At 42.3% G+C, this 16,939-nt stretch overlaps 1 protein-coding gene and 1 long non-coding RNA gene across 3 annotated transcripts in view; one reads left to right on the top strand and one right to left on the bottom strand.

The window, feature by feature from the left end:
* Positions 1–16,939, bottom strand: part of bmpr2 (bone morphogenetic protein receptor type 2) — a 39,064-nt gene that overhangs the window by 3,611 nt on the left and 18,514 nt on the right. The window contains exons 3-11 of one of the 2 annotated variants that reach the window (XM_023965188.1): positions 15,974–16,153; positions 6,361–6,468; positions 6,150–6,238; positions 2,951–3,181; positions 2,438–2,552; positions 1,742–1,902; positions 1,444–1,591; positions 1,185–1,321; positions 465–637 (exon numbers count right to left, since the gene is read on the bottom strand). In XM_023965188.1, coding sequence (XP_023820956.1) covers positions 465–637; positions 1,185–1,321; positions 1,444–1,591; positions 1,742–1,902; positions 2,438–2,552; positions 2,951–3,181; positions 6,150–6,238; positions 6,361–6,468; positions 15,974–16,153 — 1,342 coding nt within the window. Of the gene's footprint in view, positions 1–464; positions 638–1,184; positions 1,322–1,443; positions 1,592–1,741; positions 1,903–2,437; positions 2,553–2,950; positions 3,182–6,149; positions 6,242–6,360; positions 6,469–15,973; positions 16,154–16,939 lie in introns of both variants that reach the window. The other variant, XM_023965187.1, reaches the window with a different exon arrangement.
* On the top strand, positions 5,797–7,063 carry LOC111949061. Its single transcript, XR_002875085.1, has 3 exons — positions 5,797–5,905; positions 6,092–6,351; positions 6,797–7,063. It is a non-coding gene; the product is annotated as an uncharacterized LOC111949061 (long non-coding RNA).

The raw sequence follows: 16,939 nt of genomic DNA, 5'->3' as shown, positions 1-16,939 counted from the left end.
TTCATTTTTTATGTACAATATTGTAACTTTATTAATGAAACGTTCAAAATACATAGAAATTTAGACCCAATGACTGTCTGACTTGGAATTGGAACCCCTCACAAACCCCCCTGAGGTACTTGTAAAGCTAAAGCTATCAGATATGGCATACCACAGGGAACTGAGCTCGGGCCAATATTTTTATAGTTTCAAATTCTTTTCTATTAGTTTTAATGTACAAATTAATAATTTTATTAAAAAATACTATTCATAACAGATTTTCTTAAAATGAAAGGATATTTGGACCCAATGACTGCCAAGTCTGGAATTGGAACCCCTGACAACCTGAGGAACTTGTAAAGCTATCAGATATGGTGTACCACAGGGCACTGAGCTCGGGCCAATACTTTTAGAAACTTTATATTTTATACCAAACAAGCAGGTCTTTAGTGTATATTTGATAAAGGGTCATATTGGGGACCCACCTCTCATTGTGCAGCGTGGTGGACATGGGGTTGAGCGTGGGACTGACGGATTTGGAGCGGTCCCATATGAGCAGCAGCTCTGCCAGCCGCTCCTCCGCGCACTGGGCAGTGAGGCGAGCCTCGGCGTCCGGGTCCCAGCAGTCCTCCATCGTCTCCTTCAGAGAGCGGACGGCCTGAAGCAGAAGAGACGATCACAGATCACTGGCGTAACTGCAGGGACCTGTTCTTTAGTCAGGAGTGACTTTCTATTTGGAGAAGACCCCAATCACAGCTCGTCTTCTAATTGCTGATGATGTAATACAAAGATTCCTGATATTTTGTTTGGATGCTGAACCAAAGCCCCTCCCCCACCGCTGTAGCCCTTTAGTGTAATGATCCGTGGATCAGAACTGCTCCGGCGTTCATGTGGATCTGAGCTACAGTCAAACGGGTCTGTTTTTACCACAGACGATGTGAGTTACTAAGAAAACGAAGCATGCTGAGAAAGTAGAATGGAAATGTTCAGACGGTTCTTTGAGACATTTAGACAAAATACCCTCAAAACACCGGTTTCCTTTGACGCAAGCAGTTTATCAGACTTGATATTGGATTTGAAAAAAAAAATAGATTTTCCCCCCAAAATGGTTGTTTTATTTAAAAAAAACAGTTTTTGTTACAGAATCCAGAGCAGTTCTGCGCCTGGCAGACGGTGAACTCTGGCTCAGCTCCTCACAAACCTACCAGGCTGTTCTCCTTCCAGGCTTCTGGGAATTTGGGTCGTTGCTTCTCCCTGGAGACCAGGACCTGCATGTCCTCAAAAGTTGGGTGGTTCCCCACTTCCGCCTGAAAAGCCATCTGGTACTCTGGCACCGACTCTCCTGCAGGAAGGCAGAGGGACGGGCGGACGATGGGTTCTGAGATCAGATCCGTTTCCAAAACAACAAAAAAGGGGGACGCAGACTTAAAAAAAAAAAAAAAAAAGTCCGACAGAGTTCCTCACCTGGGAAGAGGTCGCTGCAGCGCATGAACGTCTCCCAGTAGACGAGGCCCAGCGCGTACATGTCCACCTGCTTCAGAGCCGACTCGCAGTCCCTCAGGTTCACGGCGCCCTCCAGCACCTCCGGCGCCATGTAGCGGATCGTTCCCACCTGGAAGACGGGGATGTGTGGGGAAAACCAGGTTTCATGTTCCAGTCACATACATATTACAGTGAAAAGGACAAACAAAGCTTTATTTTGGAAATGACAGTCTAAAAAACCCAAATATTATTAATAAAACAGCTTTGCCTGGGTCTTTACCTCACTGATGGCGGCGTTCTCCTCCTCGCCATGGCGCGCCGGCCTGTTCCCCGTCAGCTTCATGGACAGACCGAAATCGATGATGACGCACGTGCCGTCGGCTTTGGCCAGGATGTTCCTGCTGTTCAGGTCTCTGTGCGACACCGCCGGCTTGTACAAGTCTTTACAAAGAAAAAAAACAAAACGACAAAAGTTCACAAACTTCTTTTTTCCTTTTTAAATCGCCCCCGCCGGTTGCAGTTCCAGGCGCTGTCCAGCAGGTGGTGCAGCCAGGCAGCTGCAGATTCGTACCATTGGCTTGTGGTTTTCTGCCGTCCCTGCAGCTTCCTGTGCTCATCACTCCTGAATCATTTCAGCGTTTTTACCCAAATCACATCAATTCTTTTGACTTGGACGTCACTTTAGTGCAGTTTGATGTTTATCTACGCTGATGAGGAGAAAAAAGGAAAGTACGGCCGGCGAGGCCGAGGCCCGGCGACAGAGCAGTGAGCCACACACATCCTCATAATTTATCCGCCTCCCTGGTTTCTCCCTTTTTTTCTTTCTTCTTTTTTTTTTTTTAACTGGCTGCAGGCAAAGGCTATAAATACCCTGAGCAGGGCGTGCATGCACTGTGTACATGATTGTTTGTCAAAATACTGCGAGAGAACACTCTGGAAGGCGAGGTGAAACACCACACTGTAGACCCCAGCTTACCCCCTTTAAAGATTTCCGTGTGCAGGTAGGCCAAGCCACGCGTGACCGAGTGGGCCAGCCGGCAGCTTCTGACCCAATCGTTAGTATGGAGGGTCAGATAGTGACTTAGGGAACCCTGAGGAGGAAAATTCAAACAATGAGACATTTGTATACTGATAAAGGGTGTTAATCTTTGGTTTTTAGAAACAGCCAATAGAAACAGCCAAAAATACTAGGAAAACAAACAGCTCTCCTCCTAATTTTGGGCATCGTTTCTAAAAATCCTCGTTCTTATTGATATTCTCCTCATCCTCTCGGCATCATCAAAGCTGGAGTTTCACTTCCATCAATTTGGTTTAAGACCCGACGCAAGCGAATTAAATCGATTATTCTTTATTCCAAAAGTCAATTTTGTTTGGTTTTTAAATAATAAGGGAATCAAACTGAACAAATGTGGAGCTTTTGTTATTATCGGTGTGAGGAAGAGCTGTGTTTTTGCCTGAAAACGTGGACTAGTAACAGCAGGAGGCTCACGTGTGGGTAATACTCCATGACCAGCAGGTACTCGGTGCGCCCCTCTGGGCCCGTGCGCTCGTCGGCGGCGATGAAGCGAGCGATGTTGTCGTGCTCCAGCAGCGGCAGGCGGTAGATGGAGCACTCGTTGAGGAAGTTCTGGCGGTTGCCGACGGTGAAAACCTTCACGGCGACGGGCTGCTCTTCCAGGGAGCCGCAGTACACGGCGCCGTACCGGCCGCGTCCAATCAGCTGAGGCGGGGGGAAGGGCGGGAGAGAGAAAAGGTAAATTTCTCAACATCCTGTGGGTTTCATACGTTTACAACTTTGCTAATCTATTAACACCAAACAACATTACACAGGAAAGAAAAATCTTAAGGGGGAAACAAGAGTCAGAAGGAAGAGATAGAGGAGGTAAACTAAATTACCCATCAGCAACTCGATTACACCGTTAACCCGTTCAGATCTGGGGCGGCCTTTGAGCACGGGAACTGCAGAGCGGGTTGAAACTCATTCAATTAGTGCCCTGAATTACCCAGAGCGCAACATGCTGTTAAGGCGGCCCCGGCCACTCCGCCTTAAAGAGCCGTTTCCACGGCAGTACGACGAGAACGCAGGGCCGCATTAACATGGCTCTAATTCCTGCCTCCAAACTTTATCTCGGGTTAGAAAACAAACCCTGGTAAACAATGAACTTGTTTAGTCTGTGACTGAGGCTCCACCGGCTTCCCGCCCCCACCACAGGCAACGAGTTTAATGTGAGAGAGCGTGTGCACATGATAAGACGCAAGGACGTTGTTCGGAATTCAACTGCACCCCATCTACGCCTAAAGGGAGACAACGAGGCTGCAGACCAGAAGCCCTGCGACGGGTTTTGGAAATGAAATCCATCATTTTTAAGCCCAAGTCTCTGTATTTAATTTCTTAAAACAGTTCAAATTAATACTTTATTGTCACAAATAATCAATAATCTACTTTTAAATCAATTAAAACAGGCAGTTGATGTTTCTATGTTCCCAAGAAAAAGGAGCTTTTATTTTGTAAACCTGAAAGCCATGTTCTGGAGCTAAAACATTAAAATAAAATATTGCTCTCAAGTCCAAAAACCTCAAGTTTCAAGTCTTGGAGGTCGAGTCTCTTCATTCAAGGCTTCAAGTTCGAGTCCCAATTCCCTATCTTTGTTTTTTTTTCCACTTTGTCTTGACCGTCAAAAAACATGCTAAAACTTTAGCCTCTAATCTGAAGGCTAATTTATATGATTTGATTAAAAAAAAGGTATATTAAAATGTTTTAGAGTCGGGTGATTGCATTACAATTAACACCTGTGATGTAATTTCCCTTAAAATATGTCAACTTCCAGATTGAAGCTCTTTAAAAAACAAAAGTGCAGTTCATTACATAACCACTAGGGGCTTGTGGCTTGTAACTGTTTTCTGACTTTATTTTTTGAATCTTTTCTTGTTAAAGCAGATAATATAAAGTAGCTTAGTGTTACATACTGTCACGTTTCTCTTTTTATTTTGCATTGTTTTTTCCGTTAGTTTTTGCATGTTTTACGTTGCTAAAGCTTTCTGGATCTCTGAAAAAAACTCTTTGAGACACTTTTATATTGAAACCTTATGTTTCAAGTCTTTGAGGTTGACTCTTAAGTGTAACTCAAGTCCCAGTTTTAAGTCCCAAGTCCCTATCTTAGGCTTGTTCTAACTTTACTCGACATGTTGATAAACATGCTAAGACATTAGCTTCTGATCACTAGCATTATATTTTTCAACACTGGTTTGCGTGACTTGAATAAAAAAAACGTATATAAAAATGTTTTAGAGTAAAATGATTGCATTAGAATGAAAAACTGTGGCGTAATTTGAAAGAAAAAAAAAGTCAACTTATTAAAGCTCATTAAAAAAGCTAAAGTGTAGTTCATCACAGAGCCACTAGGGGATTGTTACTCACCCTCCCCAATTTTTATTTGGTGTAATTGATTATTTATCAGGCATGTTTTTAGGATCAAAGCAGACACTATTGAGTGGTTATTAGTTTCACATTCTGTTAAATTTCGCCTTTTATTTATGTTTTTTTTTACATGTTGCTAAAGCCTTCTGCATCTCCGGAAAGCACCTTTAAATTCAAAAAGGCGCTGTACAAAAATAGCACTACTAAAAATAATAACATCTAGGGCTAATTTTTTTTTTGACTCTTCTTTACCTGCATGTGGTCATTTGGAAAAGCGTGTCCAGACCCGCAGGGAAAATGGAAAGTCTATTAACCTCTACTATAAACGCCGGTTTATATTTTTATCCAATGCATCAGAGAGAATTATGCTGAAAGCTTCAGGGGCCTCGTGTTGTTTGCTTCACATTAGGGAGGCCGCCTTGTTAGCATGAGTCATCCTCTGCAAAATCAGAAAAATCAAAATCCACTGACGAAGGCTTCTTTGTTAAATGTTTTGCTGCCGCACCTGCTCACCTTTTTCTACTTTCAGTTTCCAATTTTTCCTCTGCACACACACACACACACACACACACACACACACACACACACACACACACACACACACACACACACACACACACACACATACACACACATATACATATATATACACACACATATATATATATATATATCTCAGCCTATTCCTGCTTCGGAAATTGGAGCAGAGACAAACAACCTGGTTCCTTGGCTAGTTTGCCTTTATCTGCTTAAACAGTCACTGTGGTTCGATTTCATGCAAACTATATTGACGTCCTCTCACAATGTTGGCTCTCCCATTTCCAGATCCGGTGTCAGTGTAAGCACATCCCTATTTTTATACGCCTGACCCGGAGCTTTATTCGCGCTGCCATGGTCGGATGATAAAAGTCACATTGAAATGACAAATGCAACTATAAACCTTGATGTATTTTTGGGCGCATCATTTTTTATATTTTTTTTCTCCTTCGGTTTCTTCTTTCTCCTCTTGTGTTTCTTTAAAAGCCGGTAAGAGCGTGGAATTTTTTTTTTTTTTTTTTCTCAGAAGCTTTTTTACTTCAGTATAAAAAGATCAATTTATATCCCAAAAAAAAAAACTTTCCATTTTTCGGTTGAAGTGGTGCAAAAATAAAAGCCCCTGTAGTGCTACACAAGCTTCTAATGGCTCTCTTTTTCTTTCTTTTTTTTTTGCAGTCGCTTGAAAGTTAGAAACCCCCAGAGACGGAGAAACGGGGAAGCTGGCGTGGCCGACCTCCAGCAGTTTGAGATTGTCCAGGTCCAGGGAGCTCTCGGAGGCAGCAGCTTCCATCATGTTCAGGTTGTGCAGGCCCTGTTTCCCGTCTCCTGACGACAACAACAACAGAAAAACACAACAACTCAGGTTCTTGCAGCACATTCTAGCGACCTTCGAAGATGACGATTCCTGCTCTCTTCCTCGCAAGCTCAGCGCCATGGTAACTCACCGTGCATCATGCGGTAACCGCAGAAGGCTGCTACAATGAGCACGGCCAGCACGGCGACCGTTGCCAGGGCAATAATTATGGTCTCTTCTTGGCGCAGTGTAGCAGGGTCTACAAAGCAAGAGAAAACATTTTTCTTTTAAACATAAAAGTAGGAATTTGATGAAAAAATGGTAAATGAAGAGGACATTTCTGGATGTGAACTTCTTCCGGGAGCCTTGGCCTATGTCTGTCAGCTGAATGCACACAAACTCCTTCAGCTTGACTGCTAAGATAACGCAAACATACATCATTTAAATGAAAAAGAAGCTAAAAACAAGGCCAATCTTGAAGCTGTAAGGATATATAAACAATGAAAAAGTGTGATTCTATTTTAAAAAAAAACTTGTTAAACATCTCAAACTGATTTTTTTCTTTTATTTGTTTTCTTGATCGACAGAACCATCAAAGACGTTCCGGGAAAAAGCGAAAAACCCTTTGAATACCAAGTAAACCGCACAAACCAGTTTGGTTTTTGTGTTGTGTCTGTTGCCATATTTTTACTAGATGGTCCCATCTGATTATGTTCAAAGTCAGATAAAGCCTGTTTTGCGTTCAGCTAGCCAAGAGTTGAAGCGAGTTCAAAGACTTGCATCGTACCATTTTATGGAAAACAGAATTCCTAAAATAACAAAATAAATAAAGAATCAAATGCTTGATACTTGAACAGTAGTACTTCTGTTTTTGCTTTCACACTGCACCTTTGAGAGTGGACAAACTACAAGAAATGCCCTGCACTTACAGGCTGCTCCATTAGAGGGCAGTGTTGCCCAAAAAAGGACTTTTCCTTCCTTAAAGCATTATGTTTACTAAATGGACTTTTTTTAAGGATTTTTTTTTCTTACTCAAAAAGTTGGTGCTGTTTCTGATTTGAGTAAAGTTTCCTTCTCAAATTCTCATCAGTTTTCGATACACAGTGGTCCCTCACTATGTTGTGGTTCACTTTTTGGAAACATTTTAGAGTAATTCTGCATGTTTTTATTATTTTTTTTTATAGTGCATTGTGTTCTAATCGGCTGTAGACCACTGTCAATCAATCTTAATACTTTCATTTTTTTTTAAACGGAAAATAAGACGTCACCAATTTCACAAAGTTAAAATCGAATTAATACAAGTATTTTACAACGAATATTTTTGAATCCACTGGTGACAAAAATGTTGGTTGTTTACTAAAAAAAACATTTAAACAGATTTATTTCGCAAAAATTGTTCAAACGGAATGCATTGTGGTCTAAATTGTGGTGAGCAGCGATGCATACTGGTTTTTCACAGCGACTTCTGGAAAATTTGTAGGGCACTGAATTTTAAAATTTTATATTCGAACAACACTACAAAATGGCGAACGCACTATCTAGTGAAGGAATTCGGACCCAACCTAAGTGCCTCTTGAACATCGTGTGTTCAATCTTTGGTAGCTAATAGATCTTTTTTTATGTTTTTATTTGAGAGTTTAAACGAGAGATAATAGTTTTGAAATGTTCATCAAAGTGCAGAGTGTCCTGAGGGGCTTTACAGCCTAAAAACATCGATCATTCCACTTTGCGAACTTCACCTAACGCAGGTTATTTTTACCAAAACGAGGGATCACTGTACTTCTTTTCAGTCTGTTTGCATTCACACTGTTGCTGAACCTCATCAGAGTTCACTTACAAGCTGATTTCCAAGCTTGTTAACGATGCAACAGATTTGACTATAACCTTCCACACCTGCAGAACCAGGTAGACCAAACAATCCACAACATCTCCACTTCAACCAAAAAAACAAAAAAAGAGCAATTTGAGGAAGTAAACTGAGAAGAGCTACAAACCAAAAGAGAATCTAATGTTTTGCAGATGTGGGTCAAGTTGTTGAAGCCTAATGCATGTTTCTATGAGGGGGAAAGGAAAAGGTGTTGCCACAGAAATACATGAACAACTGCTACAGTTTCTGGGTAAAGAGACATGAAGTATTTGCCGTGTGCTGTCGTGATTACTCATCTAAGTTGGTAGGTTCAGTTGGAAGAACGATCCTGATAATGAGGTTGATTTTGGAGCTGGTTTCTGTCATCCATGAGTCACCTGCAGCCTCTGACAGCAGATGCTCTGGTATGATTCTCAAACTTTATTTCACCCACCCAACAAATGAATGCCATAATAATGTTCACTTGCATACATTTAGTCCATTTGGTGATTGATTTTTTTCAGCTTTTCATTTCAGTTGGTTATTAAAAAACAGTTTTTACACAACCAATCACAACTTCTTAATATAAAAGCCGAAAGAAAACCATTTTTTTTAAATCAAAAAACAATCCAAGAAATTCCTTTTTTAAAGGAAAATCCATCAATGGATTTTAGGATTTGATCTTAAAGATCCACTCCAATGAAAATGCTGTTTTATGTGTCATTTTTCGGATGATGGAGGACGTCTATTGAGAAAATTGAGCTCAAAATCTGAATTCAAATTGTCTGAAAACATCGGTCGTTTGAAAAAAGCCCATATTTGTGACATCGAAAGTACGCCGGCCGGGTCATAAACAGAGAGCTCTCACCCACAACTCAGAGGCGAAGAAAATACGGATTTTGAGCGATTATCAAACTTGTAGTTGTATTTGTTTCTGCCTTAATGAGGTAAAGGTAAAACATTCTAGCAAAACTAACATATCTATAAAAAAAACAGACTGTATTGTGGACCATTTGGGCTGCTAACAGCAGACAGACAAAAAAACACACACATTTGAATGCCACCAGTGTATAAAGACCATCAAAACCACAGTTTAAGCTTGGAATTTAAGATGGAAGCAATGACCAAAGGTCTAGAATCTAAAACCTGTCTTTCTTCCAGAAAGAGGCCAAAGATTCACTAACCCACCACGAGTGCAGTGGTGCTACTGGGACACGCTGCTGTGGTCAATAAAAAATGGCTTCTAGAAGCGACACGTTTTACACACTGTGCATGACAAGGCCCCACTCAAATGCCAAGGTCACCTTGACACAAGGGAGCCATCAGGAAAAACCGCTGACACACACACTTCTGTCTTCATATCTCCAACCCCAGCCTTCTCAGTCGTCGTGTTTCCAGTTGACAGCATCCGTTGCCTGAGCCCTCGTACAGGGTCAAATGCTTTATTGGAATCTGGATTACATGGTTTTTCACTAGATATTAAAAAAAAAAAGAAGTTGGCCCTTAAACCTGCATCAGAACATTTAAGAACTCTAATAGAACTCTATGGCCTATTAGGGTTGGGCGATGTCCCCTAATTTGGCCGTTGACGATGTTTGCTGTCAACCATCGTGATGGACGATGACATCGTGGGGGGGGGGGGGGGGGGGTTGTATTTTTACATTTTTCGTTCTTATATAACTGCTATTCGTTTTTTTGCTTTTTTCATTTTATTTCCCAACTAATGACTAATCCGCGATGATCCAGTATAAACTGAGGGAAGTGACTTTAACAGAAAAAGTAACAAGCAAAATAGAAGAGAAGTGTAGTCGCTCCCGCACTTAATTAGTGAAGTGGACCGGCGGAGCGCGGAATTAAAGCTTTGTGTTTGATGGGAAGGGGGGGGGGGGTACATGAGCGGTATGTGTGGGAGATTTAAGACTGCGATCCGTCCTGCAGCTCTAGGGGTACAAGCAACCGAACTCAGAACCGGGTCTAAACGTGTGTGTCTGAGCACAGCTCGGATCGTCAGCACACACAGCGGTTTGAGCATCAAAGCAGAAATGTCGCTCAGTCCTTAGAAAACATTCAAACAATCACGTGGATTTGTGTTTCCAGTCGTGTCCCGACTAAATAAAGGCTGATGTTATTCTTACACGTTTACGTGCAGCGCCACCCAAAGCTAATGTTGTTAGCCCGTGTTAGCATACTGCTAATCCTGGCTCCGTTCAGAAAAAGCACTGACCACACGGATTAAAATTCAAATGATGAGCGAACAGGTGTTTGATAATAACCGTAACATTATTAAAAGCACGTTTAAGGCCCGTACACACCGGGACGAATATTCGCCAGGCGTTATTCGCCAGCGTTTTTCGCCACGTTTTTTGTGTTCACACCCAGGCGATTTTCGCTGACGATGAGTGGAGTGAACATGCAATTTCATTCCCTGACATTAGATGGCGCTTAATGTAAAACAGAAATACTCCTGTACACAAGGTGGCGCTGCGCAACTTTACGCTTCTGAAAGTCGCTTTTCACTCAGAAGAAGAGAGCAAGTATTTACACGCTTGTCAGAATCAAACAAAGAAAACATGAATATTTCAAGCACCAGTAGCTCCAACTGGTGCTTGGTTCGGGGATATTTTAGAATGTCCGTCATTATTGCTTCGCGGTTGTGTAGACGCTACTTGGCGTCTATCTTCTTCGCTGGTATGTGTGCTCAGCAAGGCAGTTTTGTGTTTGAGCGCCCCCAAGTTGTGTTTTACTGTAACTTCAGAAGCTCCAGACACGTGAGCAAAAGCGCCATTCTCATTGGTCGAGGCGTTTTTTTTTTTTTTTGACGCTTTAACGCCTGGCGTTTTTTCGCGTCGGTGTGCACACTCTCGTTGGTGCCCTTTGTTTAGTCACGAGGCGTTAAACGTCGGCGAAAATCGCCGGCGAAATTCGTCCCGGTGTGAACAGGCCTTTAGAAGATCGTCTCGTATTTTACCGAGCTGACATGTCAATATATATAGCCGCTCGGTGCTGTTATCGTTTTGTATTGAATTGTTACATCCAATAAAGTTTGGAAAAAAAAGCCGCTCGGCGGAAGTTGTATCCCCTTCCGGTTTTCAAACTGCGCATGTGCGAATACTGCGCATGTGCGAATGATTTATTCCGACCGAAATTGTGACCTTAGTGAACGTTTTTATATTCTGAAAACATTTTTCTGGGCCCATCTACACGGTTGGATTCCAATCCGACCATTGATCCCATCAAGATATTTTGTACATGTAACCGCGGCTTATGGTGTCGACGCGCAACGTGGCGGGGGCGTGGCATCACGATGGTGGTCTCTCCATCGGGATGTCAGTCACCCATCACGATGGACGATGATATCGTCCATCGGCACAACCCTATGGCCTATCTCTTGGTGTTGTGACCCATCAGAGGGACAACCTCTTAAAAACGTGAAATCACTTGAACTTTTTCAGACTGCATTAATGTTACACCGATAGACCAGTTTCCTTTGTTTAATCCAATTGTCAGTCCAAACTTGTATGATAAAAGTGCTAGTTGCCTCACAAAAATCTGACTTGTTCATAAGGAACCACACAAAACCACTTGACAAATCTCATGTTACTACGGCAACGACATGGGTATGGGAAGAATTTTAGGAAATATCGGCACCATGAAAAGCTGTAAAAACCTTTTTTTTTTTGGTGTTCCGATGAGAATTAATGTCTCCACCCACAACCATCGTGATGGACGATGACATCGTGGGGGGGGGGGGGGGGGGGTTGTATTTTTACATTTTTCGTTCTTATATAACTGCTATTCGTTTTTTTGCTTTTTTCATTTTATTTCCCAACTAATGACTAATCCGCGATGATCCAGTATAAACTGAGGGAAGTGACTTTAACAGAAAAAGTAACAAGCAAAATAGAAGAGAAGTGTAGTCGCTCCCGCACTTAATTAGTGAAGTGGACCGGCGGAGCGCGGAATTAAAGCTTTGTGTTTGATGGGAAGGGGGGGGGGGGTACATGAGCGGTATGTGTGGGAGATTTAAGACTGCGATCCGTCCTGCAGCTCTAGGGGTACAAGCAACCGAACTCAGAACCGGGTCTAAACGTGTGTGTCTGAGCACAGCTCGGATCGTCAGCACACACAGCGGTTTGAGCATCAAAGCAGAAATGTCGCTCAGTCCTTAGAAAACATTCAAACAATCACGTGGATTTGTGTTTCCAGTCGTGTCCCGACTAAATAAAGGCTGATGTTATTCTTACACGTTTACGTGCAGCGCCACCCAAAGCTAATGTTGTTAGCCCGTGTTAGCATACTGCTAATCCTGGCTCCGTTCAGAAAAAGCACTGACCACACGGATTAAAATTCAAATGATGAGCGAACAGGTGTTTGATAATAACCGTAACATTATTAAAAGCACGTTTAAGGCCCGTACACACCGGGACGAATATTCGCCAGGCGTTATTCGCCAGCGTTTTTCGCCACGTTTTTTGTGTTCACACCCAGGCGATTTTCGCTGACGATGAGTGGAGTGAACATGCAATTTCATTCCCTGACATTAGATGGCGCTTAATGTAAAACAGAAATACTCCTGTACACAAGGTGGCGCTGCGCAACTTTACGCTTCTGAAAGTCGCTTTTCACTCAGAAGAAGAGAGCAAGTATTTACACGCTTGTCAGAATCAAACAAAGAAAACATGAATATTTCAAGCACCAGTAGCTCCAACTGGTGCTTGGTTCGGGGATATTTTAGAATGTCCGTCATTATTGCTTCGCGGTTGTGTAGACGCTACTTGGCGTCTATCTTCTTCGCTGGTATGTGTGCTCAGCAAGGCAGTTTTGTGTTTGAGCGCCCCCAAGTTGTGTTTTACTGTAACTTCAGAAGCTCCAGACACGTGAGCAAAAGCGCCATTCTCATTGGTCGAGGCGTTTTTTTTTTTTTTTTGACGCTTTAACGCCTGGCGTTTTTTCGCGTCGGTGTGCACACTCTCGTTGGTGCCCTTTGTTTAGTCACGAGGCGTTAAACGTCGGCGAAAATCGCCGGCGAAATTCGTCCCGGTGTGAACAGGCCTTTAGAAGATCGTCTCGTATTTTACCGAGCTGACATGTCAATATATATAGCCGCTCGGTGCTGTTATCGTTTTGTATTGAATTGTTACATCCAATAAAGTTTGGAAAAAAAAGCCGCTCGGCGGAAGTTGTATCCCCTTCCGGTTTTCAAACTGCGCATGTGCGAATACTGCGCATGTGCGAATGATTTATTCCGACCGAAATTGTGACCTTAGTGAACGTTTTTATATTCTGAAAACATTTTTCTGGGCCCATCTACACGGTTGGATTCCAATCCGACCATTGATCCCATCAAGATATTTTGTACATGTAACCGCGGCTTATGGTGTCGACGCGCAACGTGGCGGGGGCGTGGCATCACGATGGTGGTCTCTCCATCGGGATGTCAGTCACCCATCACGATGGACGATGATATCGTCCATCGGCACAACCCTATGGCCTATCTCTTGGTGTTGTGACCCATCAGAGGGACAACCTCTTAAAAACGTGAAATCACTTGAACTTTTTCAGACTGCATTAATGTTACACCGATAGACCAGTTTCCTTTGTTTAATCCAATTGTCAGTCCAAACTTGTATGATAAAAGTGCTAGTTGCCTCACAAAAATCTGACTTGTTCATAAGGAACCACACAAAACCACTTGACAAATCTCATGTTACTACGGCAACGACATGGGTATGGGAAGAATTTTAGGAAATATCGGCACCATGAAAAGCTGTAAAAACCTTTTTTTTTTTGGTGTTCCGATGAGAATTAATGTCTCCACCCCCGTCGGTTAAGCCAGTGAGTGAAAGAAGCGCTCCTCTCTGCTGGTTAATGCGAGCTGCACACACTCGTGCCTCTTGTTTAAGCTCCACCAAAGGGGAAAACGTCCCAGGTTTAGACTTTTAATGCTAATATCTTCTATTCGGTTACATGTCATTCAGCACATCTTTCTAATCAAATGTTTTCACTTCTGCTTGTTTCAAAGATTAAAACATGTTTAAATGTTTTATTAGATAGTTCAAAGTGTGAATTTAAAATCAGATGGAACTTGAAACAAAAATTAGTTCGCAAAAACCAGGTACAGTCAGTCCTCGTCAGCCCGGACTTGAACGTTGTCTTGAAAACCAGTGGAGTCGTAGCTAACAATGACGCAACTTGATTGGTGATGTGAAAACCAATTGAGTCAGTCCTTGCTAGCTAGGACTTAACTGGTTTTGAAGTCACCGTTGGTAATGTCAAGTCAACACAAAAATGTAACACTTGCTTACGTGCTTACACAATTAACGTAAATCATCTGATTCTGTTGCGGAAAAACAGATTTGGCTGTTGAGCAAAACTATGCTAGTAAAATGTGATGTATACTGGTGCCAAAAACGTGAAGTGTTGTATAACGGGTGCAAAGCTGATATGGAAAAGGCGCTTTTCTCCACATCAGAATCAGCTGATTCACGTAAGCGATCATAGAGTTGTGGAAGGTTGAAAAACGTGTTATTTACTGGAGCCAGTTCATTAAACAACCACTATGGGGTTATTGCACAAACGAGTGTGCGCACATTTATGTCAAATGGTTAAACTTAACAATAAAAATCTCGTTTTTCTTAAAGCCCAACGTTAACTGTACTTATTTTGTCTATATTTGTTTGGATGTTTGACTTTGAAGTTATGCAGAAAATGAAGCTCTGTCTTCAGGCTTAACATCTACGATCTTGTCTGAGCATGCTTCAACGACCCTCAGATTTTCTCCCACTTTAGGACACTCCAGTGGCTTTGAATGCTATCAGGATAGCGGCGACCAAATATCCCAAATGCGTCTACAGCGGCTCCACAGAAACCAGAATCAGTCACATGACCCTATCTTCTGTTCTTAAGTAATGATTGTTGGTTCACGAATAAAAGTGATCTTTAAACTCCCCTGGAACTTGAAACTTCTAATTTTTGGAACACCCAATGAAAGCAGAGCCAACAAGACGACAGTAGTCCTAAAGGACATAGACATACAGACGATAGATTTGAGATTCATCAGCAGTCGACAACCTTCTTTGCTTTGTAAGAATCCCTGCTAGCCCTTTGACTCCTTGTACTCGTGTTTAGATTATTTTGGATTCTGTCATTGCTCAATGCCTGCACGAGACCGGCCTTACAGTCAGTCAAAACAGTCATTTGGCAGCCATTTGGCAAATGACTCCATTTCCCACCAGCCGCTTCACATCACGCACACCAGTTTCTGCCCGGGCACGTCGGACTCAGAAAAGAAATCCAATATTCCGGGACAATATGCACTGGGAGTTTTACAAGCTCTGATCAAAGGCGAATTCCTTTCTTTTTCACTCCGCCGTCGTCTGTCTGCACAGAGAGACGGTCGCCTGCGTGCCTGCAGACAGGCGGAGAGCAGACGCCGCGAAATCCCTGGAATGCAGAAAGACAATGTGCGTGCCGGAGAGTGTGTGTTTGTTTGCATGTCGGCAGGAGAAGCGAGACGAGCCGGCGTTTGCTACCAACCCTCACCCCCACCCTTCCCGCCACACATGCTGCTTTCATTCATCACTCAAAACGTGACAAACAATTAACAACACTCCTGTTACACACTCCTCGACTCTCCAAAACCACAACAGACAGGCAGCAACGCAAACCGCTTCCTGTTGGCTGTTGCGTCACAAGTAGGGAAGATAATCCAACCCGTACAATCCGTAAATTATTTCTTTCGTTCACTTATCCTTATTGTTTATCCTCAAAGTTAAATAAACATAGCAGAAGTGACATAAACATTCAATTTAATGTTTTTAAAGGGTCAAATCTAGCTTCCATCGCAGTTTTATTGGGAACCAAGCCTAAAACAGAACGAAGGCGCCACACAACAAGACAAAAGTGTGGGGCTGCTTACAGATGGGCTGCGCCGTGGTCGGACTGGGCGTCGGGAAGTCCTCTGTGAAATTTACATTGCACATGTCGCTGCCACAGCAACAGAAGTGGTATGTCCCATTCTGGATGAGAGGTGGCAGGTGGGTGACCACGCAGCGGTCCTCGCGGCAACCGTTGTGTTCGGCCAGATGACTCCAGCAGCCTGGGGGGGGGGGGAACAGAGGAAAAGCTTAGTTCCTTCCTGCTCCCATGATGCAATGCATATCACTTTTTTTTTTGTCTGGAAACTTATTTTTTACTGAGATGAATAGATAAAGGGAGTCTATTGTATTTTGACCAATGCACAGAGCAACACTATCTAAATATAGCTTGAAAACTTTATTCATAAAATAAAATAGGATTAAGTTAAATAAACTATTTAAAAAAACACAAGAGTTTTGATTTAGATTTTAAAAAAGAGCTTTGTGCAGGGAAAATTCTTGTTTTGAGTTTTTAAGCAACTTTAACAAAAATCACGAACTTTTTCTGTAGAAATGGCAGCTGAATACGTTTTTCCCCCACCTCCCTTTAGTTTAGATATTTATTTATGTACAAACTCAGGTCCAAGTATAAAAACCACATGCATACATAAAAGACAGTGTAACATAGACTAGTAAAATAAAATAAAATCACCAGTAAAGCACCATAAAGTAAGGAAATACTATAAACAATTTAGTGCTATAGGCATGATATATAGATATATAAGAATAAAGTTCATCTCATTGGAGGCTTTTTCACATGCAGTCTAATTAATCTTAGCGGTTTGTGGAATCCTGACACACAGAGCCTTTCATTTATCGGAATAGAGCTGTGAAACAAAAAGTCCAGAGCAAGATTCACGAGATTTGCACTGCTTTGACATATGACACCAAATCAAATCAAATCAAATCAAATCTTATTCATAAAAAGCGCTTCTCAGACATTGTGCAGCTCGAATCGCTTTACAATT

Source organism: Oryzias latipes, chromosome 2, assembly GCF_002234675.1.
Source record: "Oryzias latipes chromosome 2, ASM223467v1".
Lineage (NCBI taxonomy): Eukaryota > Metazoa > Chordata > Actinopteri > Beloniformes > Adrianichthyidae > Oryzias > Oryzias latipes.
The sequence above is the reverse complement of the archived record's forward strand: the minus strand, read 5'-3'. Positions and strand labels throughout refer to the sequence as shown.